This window comes from Camelus dromedarius, chromosome 15, assembly GCF_036321535.1.
Source record: "Camelus dromedarius isolate mCamDro1 chromosome 15, mCamDro1.pat, whole genome shotgun sequence".
Lineage (NCBI taxonomy): Eukaryota > Metazoa > Chordata > Mammalia > Artiodactyla > Camelidae > Camelus > Camelus dromedarius.
The window spans coordinates 50,218,216-50,243,854 of NC_087450.1; the positions used below are offsets into that span (position 1 = coordinate 50,218,216).

Genomic DNA, 25,639 nt, shown 5'->3' on the forward strand with positions numbered 1-25,639 from the left:
TGAGCATTTCAGCATAACTAGGTTCTGATGAGAGCCCTACCCCTGGCTTGCAGGTGGCCGCCTTCTCTTTATGTCCTCACGCGTCAGAGAGAGAGAGAGCAAACACATGCAAGAGAGAGCATGCACAGGCCCTCAAGCTCTCTGACGTCTTCTTATAAGGGCACCTATCCCTTCATGAGGCCCCCACTCTTATGACCCTCTCTAGCCCTAATTACCTCCCAAAGTCCTCAACCCCAAATACCAATGTAAATTGAGGGAGTTAGGGCTTCAACATAAGAGTTATAGGGAACACAAACATTAAGTCCTTAACAATCATGAATGAAAATGTTATGTATTGACATTTCAAATCTGATCACAAGTATAGGTCAGCATATACGTATGACATTGTGCCTGAGCAACAGGAGAACATACAAATTATCTCTTAAAATATTTTTATAAAATATTTGTTGAAGTTTTAGAAGCTGCCCTTTGGTCCATCCTTAGAAGTAATAACCTTACAGTTTCCAGAAGCAGGCCTTTTGAAGCTTTAATCCTGTTGAGCAGTGAAAGAGAAGTTTCTGTTCTAAGTGGAAGTTCTTTCCACATTCATGAACATCTGCAGGCATGCTAAATTGTAAACATTTTTTAATTTGAAGAAGTGAGTGACAATTAAGAGATGATTACTATTTTTATCCATGTCTTATTTTTGGCTGTTAACTGGTGCATATAGTCAAGATACAATGTGGTTACTGCAGAATTTAAGAAACAAAATCACCCTCATGCATACAGAGTAGATACTCTGGTTCTGTAGTTAGCATGCGATCTGGTTCTCTTTTCTTTTCACTCCTGAAGCCATAGCTCAGACTATTCATGTGTCATCTCACTGTGAATGTCACAACTCCCAGGCTCTTGACCTCGCCTCTTAATTCTCACATATTGTAGTATAGATCGGCTTCCTGAAATACTAGTTCTCATTCCAGAACCCTGCGATAATTTTAAATTGACTTTTAACATCAGATGCCAACTCTTGAGAATGGAATTTAAGCTTTCTTTTTTTTTTTTTAATTTTACTTTTCTTTTCTTTCTTTCTTTTTCTTTTTAAATGGAGATACTAGGGATTGAACCCAGGACCCTGTACATGCTAAGCACGCACTCTACCACTGAGCTATTCCCTCCCGCAAGCTTTCTTTTCTCCTAATTCCATTGATTCAATTTAACCATTTTGGAGTACCTGCTGTGAACCTGCCTCTTTGCTAGCACTTTGTGCTTGAAACAAATCCATTGCGCTTATATTGTTTATTGTTAGGATATCTCACCACCCAGACTTCCTGTGTCTTTTTGTTTTTTAAGGCATCACATGTAAGATTGCCCTTGTCTTGGCAAACTCTACTCCTCTCTGCTAAAACAGTTTCCACTCTCGGTGATCAGGCCCGTTATAAGCAAGATCATCCAGGCTTTGTTTTAGCACTTCAGTCACTCAAATTTCTTCTGCTGCCACTTCTTTCACCTACTTTATATTTTTTATTTCCCCAATTATCTTCTATTTAGATAATTATATATTATAGATTCAGTGCAATCTGTATATAAATTCCCACAAAAATTCCAATCACATTTTTTTTACAGAAATAGAAAAAAATCCTAAAATTTGTATGGAACCACAAAGACACCAAATAGCCAAAATAATCTTCAGAAAGAAGAGCAAAGATGAAGTTAACACACTTCCTAATTTCAAACTATATTACAAAGCTGGTAATCAAAACAGTATGGTACTGACATAAAAACAGACCAAACGATCAGAATAGGGAGCCCAGAAATAAACCCACGACTATAGGGTCAACTGATCTTTGACCAAGAACACACAATGGGGAAATGATAGTACCTTCAATAAATGGTATTGGGAAAACTGGATATCCACATGCAAAAGAATGAAATGGGGCCCTTATCTTACACTATACACAAAAATTAACTTGAAATGGATTAAATACTTAAATTTAAGGTCTGACACCATAGAACTCTTAGAAGAAAACATAAGGGAAAAACTCTTTGACATTGGTCTTGGTAATAATTTTTTTTTTGCCATGACTTTTTGTTACTTAGCACAAATAACAGAGGTAAAAATAAACAATTGGGTCTGTATCAAACTAAAAAACTTCTGTACAGCAGAGGAAACAACAACAAAATGAAAAGGCAGCCTACAAAATGGGAGAAAATATTTGCAAACTATACCTGATAAGGGGATAATTTCCAAAATATATAAGGAAGCCATACAACTGTAGCAAAAACACTAATAGAATTTTTAAAATGGGCCAAGTTTTCCAGAGAAGACATGCAAATATATATATGTATACAAAATGCATATGAAAAATGCTCAGCAGCATCATCAAGGAAATGCAAATCAAGACCACAATGATGTATCACCTCACACCTGTTAGGATAGCTAATATCAAAAAAAAACACAAAAGTTAACAAGTCTTGGTGAGGATGTGGGAAAAAGGGAGAAGTGGGTCACTCAAGCAGTTACCTAGATTATCCAAGGCTTTCTGAAAGGGAAAGCGTTCATGGGCGAGGGTGGCCTGGTTCCTTATCTGATTGTTTTGCTAGTAGCTGGGTCATTACAGCTGACAATATGTTTTTCAAAGTGGATGTCTTTTGAAATGACTGCCTCATCAATCAAAAGCTTACTATCAAGTACTTACACTCACTATGCAAGGTGTTGGATGTGTTACTCAACCTGATTATGAATCATTCCATAGTGTATATGTATATTAAATCATCACCTTGTACACTTTTAAAAACAATCATGGTGTACATCCTAAATATATACAAATTTTGTTTGTCAGTCATATTTCAGTAAAGCTAGAAAGAAGAAAGAAAATGAATAATTTTTGAAGCTGGACCATGGATATATGGGGGTCTGTTGTACTGTTCTCTGGACTTTTGTGTAAGTTTGAAAAAAAATTTCTTTAAGGGTTTTAAAGAAAGAAAAAGTATTACAGGATCTAAGAGCTTAAAGTGTCTACTTCAAATCCCACCTTGAACCCTTATTTTTCAAGGAAGGAAAGTAAGGCCCAACAGGGCCAAATGATCTTCTGCTGGTGAGTGGCAGAACCTGGACAGGAAGCCAGCACTTCTGATGCTGAAGTCGGTGCTCTGGTTCTGTGGGAGGTCGTCTCGAGTGGCCAGTGCAAAGTGCTAATGCTTATTAGCCCTTCCACAGTTGCAGGTTGTACCCTATCTGTCACTCTTTTCTGGTGATGACTCATAAAGGGGATAGGATAGAGTCTAGATGAAACTATGCAACTCATGGCAAATGCTTGCATAAATACCTCAAAATGTCTTTTCATAGTGTCTTTTTCTGTTTACATGTATGTGTGTATGTGTTCCTCTATGAATGCAGTTTACTTGAGAGCCTTTTACACTTAGCTTAAAGGCTAGGTTGTGCTTTGAAAGGCAAGTAAAAGGCAGTGAAAGATTTTGTAAAGTGAGACTGAATATATACATTTTATTACCTTGATTAAAAACAAAACGTTGATGTCAAAAACTATCACATTGAAAAGTGACTGAAAGTGAAATCAAATATTTCAAACTGGTCTACCCTGAAATATTTTAAAAGGTACATCTTTATTGTTTTAAGTTATTTCTTCTTATATACCCAAATAAATTTTGGGGTTTGATACCAGTTTTTCCTTTGTCAGAAAATGTGTATGTCTGCTTAGAATGTGCTTTGGCCATCTTATTTTCAGAAAAATAAGAGGTGTTAAAAGAGTTCTTAGGAAACAGGCTTGTTTAACATGTGAAATCTTGAAAAGCTGCCATCTCTGCTGGCCTGTCGTCTTAACTCTGGCAGAAGAGATAACCAAAGACAGAAGGAGCTGGGAAGTAGTGGAAATACCTCAGGGTCCTCGTGAAGGATAATACCTCTTTTGTGGTGTTCAAATTTAGTGATGATTAGCTAGTGTGCCTTTTTCCTACACCTTAGTGAGGAAGGCCATCATAATAGAAGTTATAAATTGAATTACCTAATGAGAGCAACATCCAACTTAGTTATCACAGTAAACCTTTAAGTCATACTGAAGACAAAACAAATGTTGAACAAAATGTGAACAGCAACCTTGAAAGTAAAAAATACACTTGAAGAATAGCTCTACTTCAGGGGTTCTCAAACTTCGGCAGGCACCTGAATCACCTGGAGGATTTATTGAAACACAAATTACTGGGTACCACCACTTGAGTTGTTGATTGAGTAGAAGTGCGGTGGGACCTGAGAACTTGCATTTCTAACAAGTTCCTAGGTAGTGTTGATGCTGCTGGTCCTGGTACCACATTTTCAGAACCACTGCCATAGATCTTCACCAGTAAACGCTGGTAGGGAAAACCAGTAGAAAGAATCTGCTGTGTGTCTGAATTTCTGGGAAATGTCTTTAATTCTTATTTTAAATTGATATCTTATTATTTATAACTTTATTTTGAGTATGCTTCTTGCTTGGGCTACTCCTGTGCTGTTGACCTAATGACTAATTAGAGCCTGGGTCCTTTGCTGCTAATGAGAACAGTGCCATCTAGAGGCATTAGCCCAAAGGGCCACCGCAGGGCCAAAGGAAGCTGTGGTTTCTAGAGGGTGTAAGAGGGCAAGTCATCCATCATCAAGGACTTATTGACGACCTACTAGATTAATATGTATGGTGCTGCCTTTTAGGTCACTGACTTCCCACCTGTGTTGTAAGTAGCCCAAAAGTTCTATAAAGGGCAAGTGGGGCTCTGGGCTTCACTCATCCCCCCAATCAGCCAGAACAGTTCTGCTTTCATCTGTTTAACACTTTGGAGGTTATGTTTGTAAATGCACACTGTAGTCAAATGCTTTGGATAGGCAGGACAGATATATTATTCACCATCCAAGATTATTGTTCTAAAGTGCAGGTTTCCTGACATGCAAAATAAAGTGTGAAAAGTACATAATCATTGAGAGAAAGGACATAGGCTATAACCACACATCAAATGTTGAAAGTATATTTTGCTTCATATTAGCACATGTTAAAATTATGAACAGTTGGAAATAATACTCTAGTTGCACCACATTATCACAGTCATAAATTGAGTATAATTGGGAGAGCAGATGTTCACCCATGTCAGAAGTGGGTGATTCAGGAAAAAAAAGTGTGAAAAGAAAAGTTGAGGAATTAGAAGTATAAACTCTTTCTGGCTTTGATTTACTATGGAGTCAGCTTACTTGATGGCAGATTCATTATCAACTATTTTAAGTCATTTGTTCAAAAATTGTAACATAAAAGCTAAAAATCATAGTGGTTTAGTTTCAGCTGATAAAACATTACCTTAAAAAGTTACACAGTCTTTCAACTCATGTTGAATTTGGGTATGTTTATCTAAAGGATCAATAACACACTCCAAAACTGAGAGAAAAACCAGTAGAGCTTTCTCTTGCCAGGACTGTGATTGGCAGAGAAACACGGAGGTTATATGAAATGACTGGATGAGCCCAAGACAGGGATAATCAGTCAGTCAAGTCTCAGGGCTTACAGTCACTAGAAATAAACGAATAAGTCTCTCAGCGGATGGGAAGAAGCAGAAGACGAAAGGGTAGAGCAAGAAAAGAAGCTAAGAATCAAACAAATCGTTAGGCTCTCAGAGAAGACAGAAGTCGGAAGCACAGCAGGAGGAGGGAGAATGGCATTGCAGCTCCCGTCCTGTAACACACAGGGATCGTTGCCCCTCCCTTTGAGAGCCTTTGGTATCTTCTCACTGCTCACACGGTGGAGTCACTTGGTGATGTTCAGGGTCCTGCTTGATCTAGTCTGAACATTCCTGTCTAACCTTATTTGTTCCTACTCTCCCATAACCACATAACCACAAACAGGCGTGGAACTCATCACAATATCCAAAATTATACCTCACACTTTTATGCCTTTGTGGTCTACTATCATGAAGTTCAAGTAAATTTCATTTCTCTTTTTAGTTACATGCATGTCATGCTAAACAACACATGATTTTTGGTTTGTGTGTTTTAAAAACTTGACCTGAAGAGTAAACTATATATTCATCTTGTTCAAAGCGTTCTTTAAAATATGAAGTGCTAATTTTAGCCTTTTAATCCCCACATGTAAGTTGTTTAATTAAAGTTATTTTTAAGCTGTAGCTTTGGAACAATGATGGGGGCGGGATGGAAGACTTTACTAGTTGAGAAAATTCTAACATAAGATTAAGAGAGTTCCTGTCTGCAGACTCAGTCCTAGCAGAAGGCTCGTGTATCACTAGTCCCTGGTCTTGTTAGTTCTGTGGTCATCAGTGACTTGTAAATATTGCTTGTGTGGCAGTATACAGTAGAACTTATGTGTTTATATCCAGTGCAGAGCTACATAAATATACATGTGTATGTGTTGTTAAAATATATATTGTTAAATTTAGACCTTTATGATTATATTCAAATATGCAGTTAAAATTAGTTAAAATAATCCTATAAACAGGATTTTTCAGATATCTCTCTTAGTTACTTGGAGAAAGGCACACTTTTATGAACCCAAAGGGACATTATGTTTCTATTGTTATCCAATAAAACCCTCTTATTTTCTCAAGGAAATGCTTGAGACATACTTTAATGTTTTGTAGTACTGTTCTTATCTATTTCTGTTCCTCTTATTAGACTGTGAGTTCCTTGAAGATGAGGGAGTATATTGTATTTGTACCTGTATTTTCAAGACTACCATGGGTCAACTAGTCACTGTTTTCTTGCAGAGTGGTCAGTTTAGTTAATGTGAAATGGAAGAAAGAAATAGTTATCAGATTTACCTCTGTCCTGAAGCTGTAAAGGATGCATAATATTTTGATCCAGAGTTGACAAAATTTTAGTAACGGGATCAGTCAGTTTGAACAAGTAGATGAAACATAACTGATATTTAACTGATAACTGATATTACTTAGTTCCTCACAGAACTGCTTTGTAACTGATTATACATCCTTTTGAAATAAACTTTAGAATTATAAAGTAGGAGTGAATTAGGAGCAGTGTGGTGAGATAAACATGGGATGCCGTGGAAACTGCAAGGAAGGCTACTTTACCCCTCAACCACTGAATCATAGAAAGGCTTCTCAGAGGAGGTAACACTTGTTGAGAGTTGGAAGGATGAAGAGGAGTTAGCCAGATTAACAAGGGGGAGCTGAGCACTGAAGGAACAACAACAACAACAAAAACAGCATGTGTACAGAAAAAACTGAAGAGCAGTCCTTCAGAATGAGTTTTGGGTGCATTTTGAATGAGCCACATTGTGGTTCTTTACAGTTTGCATCGGAACTTTGCAGGAGTCATGAAGGCAAAAAATTTAGTATTCCAATGACTCCATTTTTAGAAAGCAGTTGACTACTTTGTGATGTTTTGAAGTATTACACCCTGTCTTTGAGGTTATGTATATGTTCATGGGGGAAATCTGTTCAAGTTTTCTATATTCATAGAATTAAGCTGGCGGCATCCTCAGAGATTGTCTAGTCAATTCATATTTTCATTCAACAATAATATGTACTGTGTCCTAGTCACAGAGGACACAGATGGAAAAAATGGACTTTGCCTTCAAGGAGCTCACAGTCTAAGAAAGGAAATAAACAGACAGTAATGCAAGTGTAATAAAGTGCTGTAGTAAGAACTGAGTACTGGTTAAGCAGAAAGGAAGGCTCCATTTTTCTTAAAGATTAGCTAGATAAAGTTTTAATTAGATCTTAAAGAATCTAGAAGATGGTTCATTTGTGAAAGGAAAAAAGGATATTTCAGGTCAGGACTGTGCTGGTTAAATGGAACGGTTTAAAACGTTTCTGCCTGCATCTTTCAGTCTTGACTTCTTTAAACAAACAAACAAACAAACAAAGATTATGTAAAATACTGAAGGAGTGTCTTGGATTATCTTTGACTGTCCATTAATCCTACAACTTAGGCTAACCAGTGTTTATCAGTGTGCAGTCCTGAAACCAGCAGTAACAGCATCTCCTGGAAACTTGGAACTGCAGACTTTCAGGCGTCAACCCAGACCTACTGACTCAGAGACTCTGGTGCTGGGCCTAGGCCATCAGTGTTTTAACAAGCTCTCCAGGGAATTCTGATGCTTGCTCAGGTTTGAGAACCATTGGCCTAAAGTAACAGTACTTCATGGAATAGTTGAGGGTTCATGAGTTTTGAGGACAGAGAGACCTGGATTTCAACCTCACCTGTCCCACTTGTGTTATTGCCAGTCCATCACCTAATGTCTGTGAGCCTTTTGGAATTTTCCTCTATAAGATGAAGGTAAGAATACTTCCTTTCCATGGTTGTTGTGAAGATTGATCAATACACTTTAAATGAAGTACCAGCACTGTGGCGAGCCCCTTGTAGGCTTTCAGTAAATGATAATTACTGCAATTGCTATTGGTTTTGTTTTTTAAGGTATTTTTCCCAGTGAAGAGATAACTTTCACTTATGAAAACATACTTATGTTTTTGCTTTTAGATCCAAATGTTCAAGAAATTAAGGACATCTATGGACTCCAGGGTCAAGTAGAACACAAACTAGCTTTCCTGAGAACTCACGTGCCAAAGGAAATGAAGCTGGTGGTCATTGGCCATTCAATAGGCTGCTATATTTCCCTTCAGATTTTGAAGCATGCCCCTGAGCTCCCAGTAAGTACGCCTCTGGAGGTAACTGTAGGTGCTTGATTGTGCACTTGCACAAATCCTCTCAGATGTCCTTTGCTGTATTGTCTCTTGCTTAACTGATGAATAGAACACAAACAGGGATATTTGGTAGCCGTCCATAAGGATAACTTCATGTTTCTGTGGGCCTGGGTGAGAGTATGTTCATGCAGTTCCCATAATGTTTCAAAAACTAATGCTGAAGGAGGTAGGAATTTTCCAAACAACCCTTTTCTAAAAATTGAGGTAGAGTTAATTTACAGTTTTATATTGGAACAAATGCCTTTTAATCTAGGGTTATCTGGAGTTCTTAAATTACATATAAATTGCTGTCTTTTATAAAGGAATATTTAAGAGCAGACATCAACTTAGACCTAGTCAAGAATCTTGTCTGGGGAGAGCATTATGCAAATATTCATGCCTTCTTTCAAAAGGAAGAAAATTTATCATCATCACCACTGTTGATAGGCAAACATCTTTTCTCAAAGAACACTAAATCTTTAGTCTTAAGTTTGAATTCTTTTCTGTTCTATAACCTGGCGGCCTTTTGGAAACACTCATTCATTCATTCACAAATACTTATGGGGTGCCACTATATGCCAGATATTAAATGAGACACTAGGGACATAAAGATCTATTTAAATTGCCAGGAAAGCTAGTGAACTACAAAACACTTCAAAACAAAATGAAACCTCGTATTTTCACTGACATGTACCATTGAAATGACCCATTAAATGAATGCAGTTCACAACATAAATTATTTCTTTGTTCAATAAACTTTTATTAAGCACTTGCCATGTATCAGTCCTTGTGCTGTGTTTTGAAGACATCCCAGTGAATAAAACAGTCTTTGAGGAAAGAAAGGCTGAAGTCTAATGGAGGAGACAGACTAACCCGAAGGTGTGATAATGACCATCTTATGTTAGTAGACGGTGTGGGAGCATGAAGGAGTGCTATTTAACCTGGTGATCTGAATGCAAGATAGGAAGTGATTCCTTTCTGGACTCTCCCTATCCTAGGATATTGACTTTTCTTACTCCATGTGATAAAATATCTTCACTGGAGCTCACTAGGAATTCGCTCCTTTTCCTACCAGCTTAATATTACTTATAATTGCCTTTGGGAGAAGTACAACTGTAGCCTCCCTGGGTGTGGTTTTTAACACCAGATGGAGACTGTTAATTTCTCATATTGGATATAAGAAAATGTATTTTTCATTTCTAAGTATAATTCAATAAATTCTAAATTGGATTTCATTCACTGTATTATTGCATCTTCTCTTTTTTTTCCCCCTTGATAAGGCATTCTTAATCAGAAATCAAGCTTTCCTTTTGTTTTTAGCATTTTGCATGGCTTCTAACCTCTGCTGGGCCTCTAAATCTCCTCTAGTACCATGTTGTGATGCTACCGTCTTCATAGCATCCAGTCCTAGCCCCTTAGCAGTCCTCTTTGCATGGTTGCTGTAAGTCTTCACCCTACAGCCAAGGCACTTAGGTTCAAATACTTGCTGTCATCTTTTGTCTCTGTGACCTTGGACAAGTTACTGAGTCTTTCTGTACCTTTGTTTTCCCTTCTGTAAAATGGGGATAGAATATATTCTTCAAAGGATTTTTTGTGAGGAATTATATAAAGAATTAAGAATGGTACCTAGAACTTAAAAGTTCCATATAAGTATTGGCTTTATTTATTACTATAATGGAAATGACAGTGGAATCACTGGCTCAGGTTTTAGGTTAACTGTTGTATTAGTAATCTAGAGCTGTGTAACCAAGTTACCTCAAAACTTAGCAGTATAAAACTATACACGTTTATTCTCTCACAGTTTCTGTGGATCTGGGATCTGACCACAACTTAACTAGGTCCTCTGGTTCAGGATCTCTCACAAGACTGTAATCAAAGTGTCTTTTAGGCCTATGGTCTCATTTGAAGATTTGAATGGAGAAGGATCTGCTTCCAAGTTCTCTCCCTTAAGGGTGATTGGACTGAGGGCCTTGGTTCATCACTGGCAGTTGGATGGAGGCGACTCTCAATTCCTTAGAATGTGGACCTTTCTCACTTGCCCCATCAGAGCAATTAGTGGGGAAGAGCCAGAGAAAGAGTCTGCTGGCAAGATGGAAGTCACAGATTGTCACCCAATTGCTCATTACTTTTATAGTATTCTGTATGTTAGAAATAAATCAGTAGGTCCAGCCCACACTCATGGAGAGCAGATTACACTAGAGCATGAATATTAGAAGGTGAGGATCACTGGGGCCATGCCAGAAGCTACCTACCCCACCACTTCTACAGTTAGGATTTCACCTGTGTGACATACCTACCATCAAGCATGTAGATGTGTAGTGGGGGTGTGTGTATAAATTAAAATACTGAATTTATTTCCTGGTACAGGAAGTGACTTGGTCCTGTCAAATAAAATATAGCAAACTGATATGAAATACAATTTTTTGTTATTAGTTGTTCCAGATGTTTTAAAAGCTCTAAAAACATTTTTTAAAGTACTTTCATATTTGAAATAACAATATTATTATTATTATTTGTGATGGTAATTTTACATGTCAACTTGATTAGGCTAAGGGATACTCAGATAGCTGGTAAAACATTTGAGTGTGTCTGTGAGTGTGTCTGTTTCTGGAGGAAATTAGCATCTGAATTAGACTGAGTAAATAAAGATCTGCCTTCACCATTGTGGGTGGGCATCATCAAATCTGTTGAGGGCCCAAATACAACAAAAACTTCCAGGAAGGGTGAATTCTTTCTCTCTCTTTTCTTGAGCTGAGATAGCCATCTTCTGCTCTCAGACATTGGAATTCCAGTTTCTCAAGCCTTCAGCCTCATCTTTTCCCCTAGTTCTCAGGTCTTGGAGCTCAGACTGAATGAGACAACTGGCTTTCCTGGTTCCCAGCTTACAGATGGCATATTGTGGGTCTTCTTGGCCTCCATAATTGTGTGAGCCAATTCCTGTAATAAATGTTCTTTCATCTATATCCATATTTATGTATACATGGATTCTGTTTCTTTTAAGAAACCTGACAAATACACTATTATATAAACATAGGGGGAAAATACCCATTTCTGAATTCTTCACAGTTTGTTAACTTAATCACAGGTCTTCCCTTTTGGTTTTTGTTTGTTTGCTCCACATCCATTCTTAATGTAATGTATAATTTCTCTAACGCATATTTTAAAACAGTTGTTCAACACATTTGTTTTGAACCCATCTCTCTTTTTTGGCTTGCGTTCACAGTGTCTGTTGGGAAAGAAGTACACTGCATCTTAAGGTTAGTGTAGCTTCTTACAGCTTCGTCAGCTTTATAACTTTCTAATTAGTGCTCTGCTTTCAGTTGTTCTTACCCTTGCAGAAACAGTGGTGAAAACGCAAAAGGCAGATGAAACATGAGCTTAACCTAGTCTGTTGGTGGAGACATAACTCATACTGTAGTTATAGAGTTTTCAGAGAGACATGAGAAACTGTTTCCTTAAAAAGGGCGTACTCTAGAAAATAACGTGTGCAATAAATTGTCCATAAAGGTCACCCGGGGAGGAGGCTGAACATCTGTATGATTGTTTTTTATTATTCAAAAACTTTATCTGGTTTCAATTAACTACATTGTTGAAGTACACCCCCCGCCCCAACCCCTCTTTAAACACCTGGCCCACTTAGTATTGGTGGTGTGATCCCTGCTGAAGTGTTGAAATTTCAGTGTCTGGGCTACTCTAAGACGGCACAGTGCCTACATGCCTGAAGTTAGCATGACACGCTCCATTTAAGATGCGTTTGACAATCAAATAAGTTGTGTTAGCCAGAATGTTGCAATCCCTAATCATTTTGCCAAAAATAAGTTAACTGTTATGTTTTATAACATATGAAGTGTGATAATAAGAAACTTGTGTTTCCATCTCTTCTGTTATTTTTACTGGAATATTTGACTCCCATAAGATTTTGAGGACATATGTGTAGTTTAGTAGCTGGTTTATTTGGCTTTATTTTGGTTCAATTCGTTATAATATTTTTGTAACTAATTATAGGAAACTTTGGTCTTAAAATCATTTTAAGAGACTTATTGCATATTTTAGACATATTATCTGACCTGTTTTAATGTACTAAATGAAATAATTGTCTTTTTAAAAATCCATGATTAAAACCTTTTTTTCTTTAAAGCAAATTTGTTACAAAGATTTATAGAAAATACTCATATATTTTGACAGTAATGTCCAGAATGAAGGATATTTTTTAAAGCTTGAGAAAATAATAATTGAGAGATTGTTAAATAGTACTGTTGTGACTTAAAATAATAAACACAATTTCAGATTCATAAGACCTTTAAAGATAGTCTAGTCCCATCTTTAGCTTTAAAGGTAGGAACTGATTGAAAAGGGCCTTGCCAGGATTCAACCTCGGCACTGTCTGAATCTAGGAGTGGGGTATGGTTATATTAACTGTGGGTATAAAGAGAGTCTAAGAAGATACCTGATGGTTCTTTGAAGCTTTGGTTGATGGCAGAGGCGAGCCTGCAGATAGCATGGTACGTTCCTGGAATATATACAGCTAGCTTCATGCGACTCGTTACGTTGCAGCTCTAGGAGCAGGAGACCCCATGAATACTGCTCTAGCATTTGGGGGCAGAAAGGGGTGACATGGAAACAAAAAAGTAATCATCTTACCCCCACTATCTGTCTACCTCAGCATCAATCCTCTGTATGTTTAAATGTGCCATCTGATTTTGCCAGTAAATTGTTTGCATAAAGTTCAAAGTTAGGAGTTGAAAGCCCTCAGTTCTTAACTGGGCTCTGTACTGAGTCATGAAGCGAAATTCAAGTAATTTAACTTTCATTTTCCTCTAAGAATTTATACAGCATTTAATGATAACACTTCCTCCCCTTCCAGGGGTATCAGATCCTTCAAAACTTAATTTTTTATATTATTTGGCCTTCCTTGGGGAAAATGCACAATAACATAGAGTTTCCTTTGTCTGTCTGGTTGGCAAAAATACCTTCTCTCTAAATGAAATTTCCAGATCACTTAAAGTCACTCCTTTAAGCCCTAGGCTACTTATTCAGTTGGGTAAAAATTTGTCTAAAATATGTTTTTTACTTATCTGTCTTCTCCAACAATGCACATTGATTATGGAAGAATTTTTTCCTAATGATTCAAGGACATCATTTTAATATTGTTATTTACTACAGTAAAATAACAGGGATTTTTGCCTATGTCCTGAAATTTCTTAGATGATAGTGCTTTTTTAAAAAAGAATTCTCATATCTGTTTCTTTAAAGTTTTTTTTTTATCTCCTCCCTCAGTGTTAGGTGCCTTTTCTCTCCCCTGCTTACCCTTTGTTGCTACTCATTTGCTTCGAACAGAGAAAACAGATAACTGTGTTAGAATTTTGTCTCAAGTAAGAATGAACACATCTTAAATGAAGATACAAGAGTAAAATTGACAAAATTAAGTAAATGGAATTTGTTATTGCTGAGAGCAATAACAAAATAACATTTTTTCTTTTGTTTCTTTTGGGATCCCCAGTGGTTTTGTAGATACTCAAAACACACCAAAAGTATAGCTGAGAAGCTCAAAAACTTTACGAAAGAGTCAAAATAACATATTAGATCATGTATATGTTGATTCAGGAGTAATTTTAGGAAAAAAATTAATTCAAATATTCTGGAAATAGTAAGATTCTTGAGACTGTGATGTACTTACACCATTCTGATGAACCTGTGTGTCTATAGTCAAACTTAGACATGCCTGTGAGAAACATTTATATAACATCACTAAGTTGTGTTTACCAGTTGAGATAATCTGGAGGTGGGGGAAGAATAAGAGATGATTCATTTGTCAAAGTAACTGTTGTCAGAGTCCTGTCCCTGGATAAGTGATAAGAAACAGAAGACAAAGTGAGGAGTAGTGTGAGGCTCTGAGTGTTTGAAAAGAGGTGATTTCTAACTGGGAAGATCCAAAAAAAAAAAAAAAAAAGTATCATGGAAGAGCTGGTATTTGAACAGAGGAAAGATGAGTCAGTATTTAAAAACAGAATATGATGGTTTTTTTGCGGAGAGGGGGGCTTATATGCATTCTAAGCAGTAGAGAAATGTATGAAAAAAAGGGAAATTGTTTTTATCACTGGACAGCTGAAAAGAACAGTGGATGGTATGATTCAGATGCAGCATAGTGTGCGTGTAGAGAGCAGTGGGATGCGAAAACTTGGGTTGATGGAGTAGAGGGGCAGTAAAGTTTGGACTATTTTCTGGACAGCAAGGAGCCACTGAAGGATCTGTGATAATGATAGTCATGCATCAGGTAAATTAATATCTCAGTGAAAAGGAAAATGAAATGGAGAGAGTATAGAGTAAAAAGTGAACAACCAAGTGATAGGCAGGTTTGCTAGTCCAGGTGAGAATTAATGAAGACAGTGTATAGGATTTGCCCAGGGAAATTAAGAGAAAAGAAACAGGTCATGGATGTATATTAGGGGAATGACTTCATTTAGTGGAAAGGAGGATGAAAAGGAGAAAGCAGAGAAAAAGGCCAAAGGTATAATAATTTTCCAAACTATTGGCTGCAGTCTATTAGTGGATCCTTAATTCAGTTCAGTGGGTTGCAACTAATGGATTAATCAAGGTATGGTAGACTATGCCATGGTAGCACAGTGTCAGGGGCTTTTACCAACAAAGATTTTTTTGTTGTTTATGAATCCTTTAGAGGCATAGTATACTTCTCGTATAGTTCTCTCTATGCAGTGTTATTCCAGAATCCAGGTTGATGGAGTAGCTGGACTATTCCAGTCTCACGACAGAGAATAAAAAGGAAATAGTGAACCATACAGTGTATTTTAAAACCTCTGCCTGTAAGTGACATTTGTCATTCCTCATACCGCGTTAGGCAGAGCAAGTCACTTGACCAAGTCTGCCAATAGTGGAGAAGTACAGTCCTCCTCAGAGAAGGGAAGCATGTGTTTGTAAACAATAAAAAAAAATTTAAAAAACCAGAGTAAAATAGAAAGTATTAGAGTATATTTTATTATTATAGAGTTATATATTGTAGAACTTTTATTTCACTTTTTGTAACTGTGTATTGATATCCTTTATTACAGTGTAAAATGTGTCTCTTACTGTGGATCAAGGTAAAAAAATAGAAAGTCATTAACCTAGACTAGATTATACCACAAAGCAAAGAGAAGAAAAAGGAGAATATCTAGAAAGGCATAGATATGTGGTGGATTAAAGATGGTCACAGATTCTTTACCATTCCTCTCTTAAGACCTGAAGTCTCTTTCCTCTCCCCTTTGAATTTGGGCTGGGCATGTGACTTGGTTTCACCAATGGGATACAGTGGAGGTAATGTTCTGGTAGTTCCAAGCCCAGATATTAAGGGGGCTTCCATTTTCCCCCTCCTGGGAACCAGCTACCAGATTTGAAGTCTAGCAGCCCTGAGACCACCATGCTGTGAGAAAGCCCAGCCTGGCCACATAGGAGGATCATGAGGCATCAGACGTGAGTGAAACTTTCTTGGACTTTCCAGCCTATCCCATCTGCTACTGAATGCAGCTGAGTGAGTGACCCAAGCCAATGCCATATGGAGCAGAAGTCTAGCTGAGCCCTGTTTGAATTCCTGTCCCACAGAATCAGAAAGAATAATCATTGTGGTTTTAAACCTAAGTTTGGGGGTGGTATGTTATGTAGCAGCAGATCACTGGAATAAGGCAAAGGAGTTGAGTGTAAGAACTGTTGAAGGGAAGGAGAACTTAAGCTTCTGGTATTAGTAGTCAGAAGGTCATTGATCACCTGGAAGAGAACATTTTTAGTGAAATAATGGGAGAAGGAAGTTGCAAGAAGTTAGGAGAGAAGACAAGATGATAACTTAAAGAAGAAGCTGGTCAAGGGAACATTTTTTTTACTACAAATGGGAGAGAATTTAGCATATGCTGAGAGGAATAGACCATCCAAGAAGAGATGTTTAAAATGAAAGAGAAATAGGAACATTTGCTGGAGCACTTTTCTTTCTCTTTGTTAAGCCTACACATTTGAAAAGCAGGAAAATTGGATTTTTCTTAATTTTCACATTCTTGCAAAAGTGTTTTTGTGCCTTTTGCTTGGTTCTTTATTTAATACGTGTGCTTATACTTGGTTCTTCATTTGAGTCCAGAAACCTGAAACAGTTAAAAATTAAGGTCATTATCATTACTAATAGTTAAACCCAACATTCGTTTGAAATTTACAAAACATGTTCACATTAATAAGGTCATTTAACAACCTAATTTTTCCCATTTTACAGATAAGGAGACTGAAGTTCCAAAGAGTGTGTGTCTTTTCCACACGTCAGTTAGGTAGTAAATGGCAGAACTAGGACTGTGTTCTGTTCTCTACCTTTCCCATCATCAGTCTTCAGGTGAGTTAGTTAGGAAGGTTGTGATTATAAATAATTAGAGTAAGTTACTTTGACAAACCATCAAAACTTATTTGACCTAAACTTTCTACTGTTATTTCTTTAGTACTTGTGTTCTTCAAATACACAAGGACGGTTTTAGCGGGAAGTGGGTTAATGCTTTCAGGGGAGATCAGAGAGAATCGGGAGAAACGAGAACATGTCTGAGTCTCTGGAGCATAGAAGATCAAGAAAGTTGGTAGTGAGGCATGGGCCAAGAGCAGAAATTAAACTCAAGTGAAATCAGAGCCCTAGAACTGAGCTGGGGCAGAAGGGAGCTGGAATATGAAGGGAACTGGAGGATTCTGCAGACACAGTGCACAGTAGTTCTAGAGTTGTATCTGCATGACCCAATAGTGAAAGCCTGTATGTGAAAATCCACAGGGATCAGGCGGTCAACAACTACTCTGGTTTGTGAAAGACTCTCCATTGCAGAAAACAAATCCCAACTCTGAGGAAGGTTTGCATTGAGTATGATGAAATGCTATTTTTCTAATCACTTATGCATTTAAATATATATGTTTATCTGTTTATGTGGGTGCACACACACATTATCTTTTCTGAATTACCCAGGGACAACCTTGCTGAAAGCTGGACACATGGAAAGTTTCAGTTTTTCAACTTCAGCCATTTTTTAGTTATCTGCATATTAAAAAAAGATCCTGAAATTGCTTTCAAAGTGGAAAAATTGTGTGGGCTTTTTTCATCTTTTCATAACTCAAAAACTATTTAATATATTTTTTTCAAACTTTGCAAAAAAAAATCACCTTTGGGCTGAAACCAAGCATGGAAAATTTCACCACAAAGGGCTAATTTTTTGGAAAGCTGCAAGAAAGTGAAAACAGAGGTTTATAATAGAACATTCTTCATGCATGTTAATACTTAGTACTTTATTTAATGCATTTCATCTGAGAATTTCTGTACACTTTTCGGTTTTAAATATTGAGCTGTTTTAATATTTGTGTATCCATGATATACTGTCAGATATGAAAAATTCCCCCCATCCTCTCAAAGGTCTAGTATGTATTGGGATTTAGTGAGATGTGTTTAAAGGGACATGCAGGGCAAATGAAGTGAAGTGGCTACTATCCAGAGAAAGCCTTACACTTACTGCCTAAACACATTTTATCACTTCTTCCTGGCCCAGGAGTAGTTGTGAGTAAAATATAATTGATGACACAAGGCACTGATTCAAATATCTGAGCCAGTAGTTCTGAAAGCCATATCAGCATCACTTGGGATCTCGTTAGAAATGCAAATTATTGGGCCCCACCCAGACCTACAGAATCTTAATCTCTAGGGCTGAGACCCACCAATCAGTGTTTTAACAAGTGCTGCAGGCGATTGTGTTGCATGCTCTAGTTTGAGAACCACCAACTCAAGCTTTCCAAAAGCTTGGAACATAGAATGTTGTAGGATGTTATGGACAGTTTACTCTGTCCTTAGTCTTTCTGTGACGTATCAGCCATGTCTTCTCATATTGTTCCTTGGATGCACAAGAATACTAATCAAGTTCTCTAAAAGAAAGATCTTTTCTGTATTTCATGTATTCCAGCTCTTTGCACCTATGGCCTTATCCACAAGCACAGCAAGCCCCCTTGATTTGCTGATACTTGGCTTGTTCAGGCAAGCCACACAACCAAGACATATTTTCTCATTTCCATGAGTTATCAGGGTCAAACCTGGGATGGGACCATAGATTTCATTCTCATCTCTTTGAAGTATTAAGTTCCAAGATTTAAGCAGCAAGGTAGCAGAAATCTGTCGATGGAAGCTGATTTAAGCTCTGCTTTTTTGTGTGCAGGTTCTCAGTCTTTTGTTCTGCAAGGGCCATCTACATTCCAGCAAACTCTAGTGTCTATATTTTTATATGTTTAGACACTGAAGTAGTTGTATTTGTGGTATTGTAACCAATTTTGAGAATATATTCCTGGTGACAGAAGGCACCAGTCTGTTGCATGTCGACCTTTAACTAATCACTGGTTCCCCAGCTTGTGAGATTGAGACTTAACCATGACCTGGGAGCTGTGTGTAAGCAGTTTAAGGTATATGTCTTCAGTTGCAACCCATCTTGGTGAAGCATGAATACAGCTACCTAAGCTAATATAAATGGAAAGGAAAAAGAGACATCTTTTTTAATTGATCATTTAAAATTTTTATTATGAAAAATTTCAAATCGAAAAATAAAAATAATTGTATAATGAATCTCCAGATAACCATTACCTAGATTAACATAGCTACTGATATTTTATCTTTACCTCATTTTTTTTCTCAAATACTTTCAGATAAATTATAGCATTCATGATATTTCACACTGAAATACTTCATTGTGTATCTTTAAAAAGGACTTTTTCCTTACATAACTACCATGTCATTACCATACCTAACAAAATCAATGATAATTCTTTGGTATTATCTAGTATAGTACCTACTGAGGTTTTCTTAGTCCACTCCCCTCCTCAAATGTCTTTTTACAATTGGTTTGCAATACCTTTCTTTAAATTAAAAGATTTTTCTTTCCTATTGTAAAAGTTAATATATTTGTAAATTTTAGGAAGGTAGGAAAAAAGTAAAAAAAAAAAAAAAAGTAACCATGCCTTTGAAGATTACTGTAGTATCCAAAGAGACTTAACATTCTAAATTTACCACAGATTACTTTTATAACACAAGTAGCCTCTTAAAATAGTATGTGAGATTGTTTAGGGAAAGGTGTAGATGGACCTGAGAATAATTTATTACAAAGAAATTTGATGTAAGAGTTCATGATTTTAAAAGTAATTAATTTGTCCCATGACTTTCCATGCTTAGACCAGAGAGGATAATGCAATACCCTCTTTTTATTTTGTTTTTATTTAATAAGAAAGGAAAATGTGGGCTTTTTTTATATTATTACTTATTAGAATGTAAAAAATGTATTTAAGATACCTAATTCTCTTGTAGATATTTAGAATAATTAAAGATTAAATTATTACCAACTTTTACTATAATTATTTATTATATATTATTATAATTAGAATTTATGGATCTTATTTAATTCTTTCACCAACTCTTGAAGGGGGCTATTCTCTTCCCATTTTGTACATGAGGAAACTGAGACTTAGAAAGGACAGAAATAACTTGTTTAAGATTAGACAGCTAATAAGGGACTGTGCTAGGAGTTGAACCCACATTTGTTTGACTCCAGAGTCCATGTTCTTAACCACAAGGCTAAAAGTTTAATTTCTTATAAGAAGGAACTTGTAGACAACAGTAAAAAGAACAGCAGCTTCTCAGATACAGGTGCAAAGGACTTGAACAGGTAATTCACTGAAGAAAAGCTGGTTAATAAAATCTATCCAAAAATGTGTACTTAGCACAATGTGTGACACAGTGCTTAATAAACTAGTGCATGGTAGTACTTAATAATGTCTGCCTACTGGCTACAGTAGTACTTAATGTTGGATGAATGTACCTCAACAGTTATTGGAATGAGTTGCTACTATTGCAGTATTTTAAAGAAAAAGTTCATGGTTGTGTGTATTTATACTTCTATCCACATTTTTAGAATGTCTGAACAGGTAAACACCAGGTAACTTACAGTGGTTACCTCTGAGGGGTTAGAGGTAAGGGTGTATTGGAGGTGGAGACTACATTGTTTCTGCTTTTTTACAATGATCGTATGTTACCAGAAAAAAAATGCATACCCTTTAAACCTACAAATTATTTTCTTTGGAATCTCTACTAAGAAAATAATCTCAAAGATGGAGAACACATTCATTACAAAAATATTATTTATTGTATCAAAAAATTGGAAGCATCCCAATGTCCAACTCTAAAAGTTTGAATATGGAATGTGCAACTATTAAAATTATATTTTCAAAAGACACTGTGATACATGAAAGTTTATTATAGAGTATTAAAGATGTTAAAATATAAAGAGAATATAGAGTACAACTCTATATCGAAGGAAAACATACATTTAAAAATTTGAAAATTGAATTACCAAAGTGAATATAGTGGTTGTGTTTGGTGAATTTTAGAGTGATTTTTTTTCTATTTACTTTTTGTTCTTAAAATTTCCTTTGATGGCATATATTTCTTCACTATTATAATCACTTAATGGTTATGTGTTTTCTTTCTTCTTTTAAAAGAAAGCAATTTGATTTTATGACTTCATAACAGAAAGTTGGTTCATGAGAAATAAAGTTTTTGGTAATTTGTTACACAGCAAGAGATAACAAATACAAGGAGAAAGAAAAAGGATAATGTCAACTTCATGGTTTCTCTGCAGGAGAACCCACCCCTGAGACCAGTATCGGCACTAAGTTGGTACCAGCATCTTTGGCAGTTGCGCTGTCCTGGCCTTTTAACTATTCCTGCTCTACTCAGTTAGCTAGGCTTTTGCCCTTCCTTGCAATTTTTTATAAACCCTGCCTTCCCCTCCCCCTGAAAATCATTTGAATTGTTGATAGGTATATATTTTGATGGCCTGCCTCCTAATTGTTATTTGAATGTGATAACAAAATCACAGGTTGGAATTAGCATCATCATTCATCCTACTGCTAGGGTGAAGCAGACCTTATTCAAATCTCATCAGACCATGAGGTTTATAGTGGTGAGGACTTTAAGAGGCTCAGGAGTGTGAGTAAGGCAGAGATGTTGTCTTTGTGACTATGATGGAAATTGGATGGATACAGGTCTGAAAAATATAGCTTGTGCCTTGCTGCATTTAGACCTTGTTATGCTAAGGAACTGAGTGTTCACAGAAGAGCAAATTAGAGCCTTCAGGGGAGGAGCGTAGCAGTCAGAGAAAAGATAACATAGAAGAGAGTGGAAACAGATGAGCAGAATTCTGTGAAATCACTTTTTTGTGGCTATTGTGTATTCCAGCCAGAAGATTCTTTCAGGTCTATCAGTTCGTGGAGATGAGAATTATAATTGTGATCTTTAAGGAAGGAAAAGACTCTTTAATATGGTTACTCTGTGTGCATGAGACTCTTTTACCCTCCCTCTTGCTTGTATGGAAAATCTGTGAACAATATGCAATGTACGCCACAAAAAATTCCCTGAAGTGGAAAAAGTCTAGCAGGCACTAAATGAAAGATGCTTCACAAAGATGAAATGTGGTTGCTTTGAGATCTTGCTTTCCAAGTTCAGACCAATTGTATTTGGCTGGGAAGAAGCCAAATTATCAGGTATCAGGGAAGTATATTGACAAATGGAGAAAGACTGAAGCCAGCATCATTTGTGGCAACCTGTCCCTAGGAAACCAGACAGTAAATCATTTCCCGGTATCAGTCATACAGAGACCAGAGGAAACACGCATGAATCAAGTCGGTAGACAGTCCAGAAACTCCATTTCAGCAAATAACTTCATCTCACCAGCGTAGTTGAGGGAGCTGCTGTAGTTAGCCAGACTGAGTGTTAAAGATTCAGCCTTTCCTCTTTCATAACCTACTACCTCTTACTTAACCTTCCTGTTTTATTCAGACCTTCAGCTGATTTGATAAGGCCCACTAACACTGGGGAGGGCCATCTGCTTTACTAGGTCTATTGATTCAAATGTTAATCTCATCCAAAACACCCTCCCAGACACACCCAGAATAATGTTTGACCAAATATCTGGTACCCCCATGGCCCAGTCAAGTTGACACAGAAAATAAACCATCACCACATAAATAAACCATCACTGCTTGGTAAGGTTCTTTTTTAATTGAATACCTGGCGTTATAAGGTAAAAAAATTGTTAAGACAATGTGTGTATTTTCCTCCAGAGTTTCCTCCAGGATTTACTTTTGCTTTGGACTAGCAGTTATAGTGAGGCTCGATCGCTGTAATGCCATGAGGAACTGGACTAAATCAAAGCTATCTTTGTGAGGCCTGGTCTATTAAGGAGTAGCCCTCTAGTGGTTCCCACTGAGAGCCCAGGGTGCCTTCTTTAATGGGCACCAAACGCCCAAGTCTTGACCCTTGAGCCACAAATTTCCAGAAGCAGTTCAGCATGTTGGCCTTATAGCCACTGCTTGCAAATTGGTCAATAACTAAGAAGAGCTGTCGCAGCACACCTCTCTGAGTTTTTTTTTCTCTAGAATTTTGGCTTTTCAACTCTCCTCTGCCTTTGATGCTTTCAAAGGCACTTTAAAAAAACAAAACCTCTTTCCAGCTTTTCTAATTGTTCTTGGCAGGCAGGTTGCTCTGCAGTGAGCTAGCCCGCTGTCCTCACTCCGTTACCGCTGCTGCCTGGCTCCCAGTCCTTCACGCTTTGCCTTTGAGAAGTGTGCCCTTTCCAGTATTTTGTTCTTTATGTGACCTGTTTTTTCTCTGGACAGTTTTGGAATCTTCATTTATATTTTGTGATGATATTCCTTGGACCGTTTATCCTTTGTAACCTGGAAACTGGCATCCTTACTTCCTGAAAACTTGTCTCTCTTTTTTTTTTTTTCTGCTTATTTTCTCTTTATTCATGTGTTAAACTTCCAGGAAAGATTCTCTTGATTTATTTCATTTTCCATTGTTTCTGTCTTTTAAAGTTCTATACAAGGAGAAATGTGGGATTTTCCTCAACCTTATCTTGGAATTCATCTAATTAAACTTTTGATTTCAGCCTTCATACAAGTAATTTCCAAGATAACTTCTGGTGCCTTCTTCCCTCTCTGTAGTATCCTTTTTATTTCATGGATATCACTCTCTCTCTCTGAGGAAAGCAGATTGTTGGAGTCTCATTGTACTTTTGCATTGTCTCTATTCATTCTGAATTCCTCTTTTCATGTTTTGCTTATGTCAATCTACCTACTGTAAGGGAAGCTTTCTCAAATGTCTGACATTCCTTTGTTACCTATTCATACTCAGGAGAGAAGCACTGAAAATCCTAGGTTTTATGTGGGAGTGGGCCTTGTCAGCTAGGCAGCCTCACTCCAGGGTGATTGGACAGGTGTCCTGATTTTTTTTTTTTTTTGATGGTATTCCCCAATGTCACTATCAGTGTGTTTTTTCTCTAAAAGCCATTCAGTTTCTCCCCCCAAAATCTTCAGACCCGCTGCCTGAGGGCAGCAGCATCCACATGAAGCAGCAGGAGAGGCTGGTGTTTGCACATGAGAGTGTCAGCAGCCAGTGCAGAGGCTTTCACTTAATCCCCTTTTCATGATGGCTCTTTCCCCTGCCTTTCTCTGTGCCTGGAAAGCTCTCTCCAACTTCTAGACAGAATAAACCTCCAGTCCCAAGCTGGAGCTGGGCAGGGGAAGTTGCTTAGGGACGTTGGATGAGGCAGGTGTCCTGGGGGAACCGTCCCTCAGCCTGACTTTGATTCATTCAGTTGTCTGTGTCCATGCACTGTCGCTGAGCACCTGGTGTGGACATGCAGGCCCTGCGAACAAAATAGGGAAGAAGCCCGCCTTCCCAGAGTTCACAGTCTGCTAAGGGTGGATGGTAATAAACATAAAAATTAATATGTTTGAAGGTGAGCCTACCTTGATAAAAAGAGTAGAGCAAGATAAGGGGGTTAGAAGTGCCGTGGCTGGGGGACTGAGGGCAGTGGGGGACTGGACTTAATTTTTTAACGCTTTACGTGGAAATCATTTCAAACTTACAGAAGAGATGCTAGAATAAGAAGAGTAAATAGGACACCATATTCGTTTTACTCCAATTTACTGTTGTAATAATATCTTACCTCATTTGCCCTCTGCTCGCTCTCTCTCTCACATACATATATATGACAGGGTAGGGAGCGCAAGTGTGTGTGTGTGTGTACATATATGTAAGTAATGTATATATATGATGTTTCTTTCTGAACTACTTGAGAGTAAGTTAAATATATCATGGTCCTTTACCCCTAAAGGTCTTTTAAGATGAATGAATTTTTTTAGTTGGTAACTAACATTTGAACTGGTAACAGAGTATATGATTCCTGTTTTCATCATATAGCATTTTCAGATACTGTGGGGGCATTTTTAATAAATTAATAAATGATCATATTTGTATGTCAATTGCAACTTAGGAGTTGGCAGAGATGCTTAAAGGCCCTCGGAAATGCAGGCCAATCCTGTTAGGGAAGGCAGTGGCCTTCCCAGAGGCACCTGGCCCCTCTCTGTAGAAGCCGAGGCCTTGGAAGTGCAGTGAGGCAGTGGTAAGACCCAGGAACTCACAGAGGTTTGGCTGAGCATAGGAGATACCATGGCCCTACCAAGAGGGGTGCTCCCTTCAGGAAGCTGGTGTGTCTGGGTGACAGTGGAGCAGGAGCACCCCCATCAGAGACCTTGAGGGAAAAGATATGTTAAGATGCATACATCTTTGATACATCTTTATTTTTCCTAAATTAAAAGGAGGACAGATTCTTACCTGTTTCATTATCCAAGCTGGTATTGGGGTTCATGGACTTCCTTCACCTGTTTGGGCCTAACCTTTTGCTGTGACTTAACCACTTGTTTTCCCAAGTTTTAGTTAGCCATCCTTTCAGATTCTGTGTAGCTTTGCCATTATTAACCATGAGGAAGCTGATGTTGCCAAAGGGCATAGTAGGTACGTGAGACTACTGGAGCTGTAGACATGGGGATGGGTTTGCTGTTGTCACCAGCCACTGAACTCTGAGCCTGCCTGGAAAAC

General features: G+C 37.5%; 1 protein-coding gene across 2 annotated transcripts in view; it reads left to right on the top strand.

The window, feature by feature from the left end:
• Nucleotides 1–25,639, top strand: part of LDAH (lipid droplet associated hydrolase) — an 82,335-nt gene that overhangs the window by 19,420 nt on the left and 37,276 nt on the right. For both annotated transcript variants that reach the window (XR_010384257.1, XM_010987908.3), the window contains exon 4: nucleotides 8,462–8,631. Coding sequence is in view for 1 of the 2 variants with exons in the window: in XM_010987908.3 (XP_010986210.1) it covers nucleotides 8,462–8,631 (170 nt within the window). In the remaining variant the exon portion in view is untranslated. The remainder of the gene's footprint in view (nucleotides 1–8,461; nucleotides 8,632–25,639) is intronic.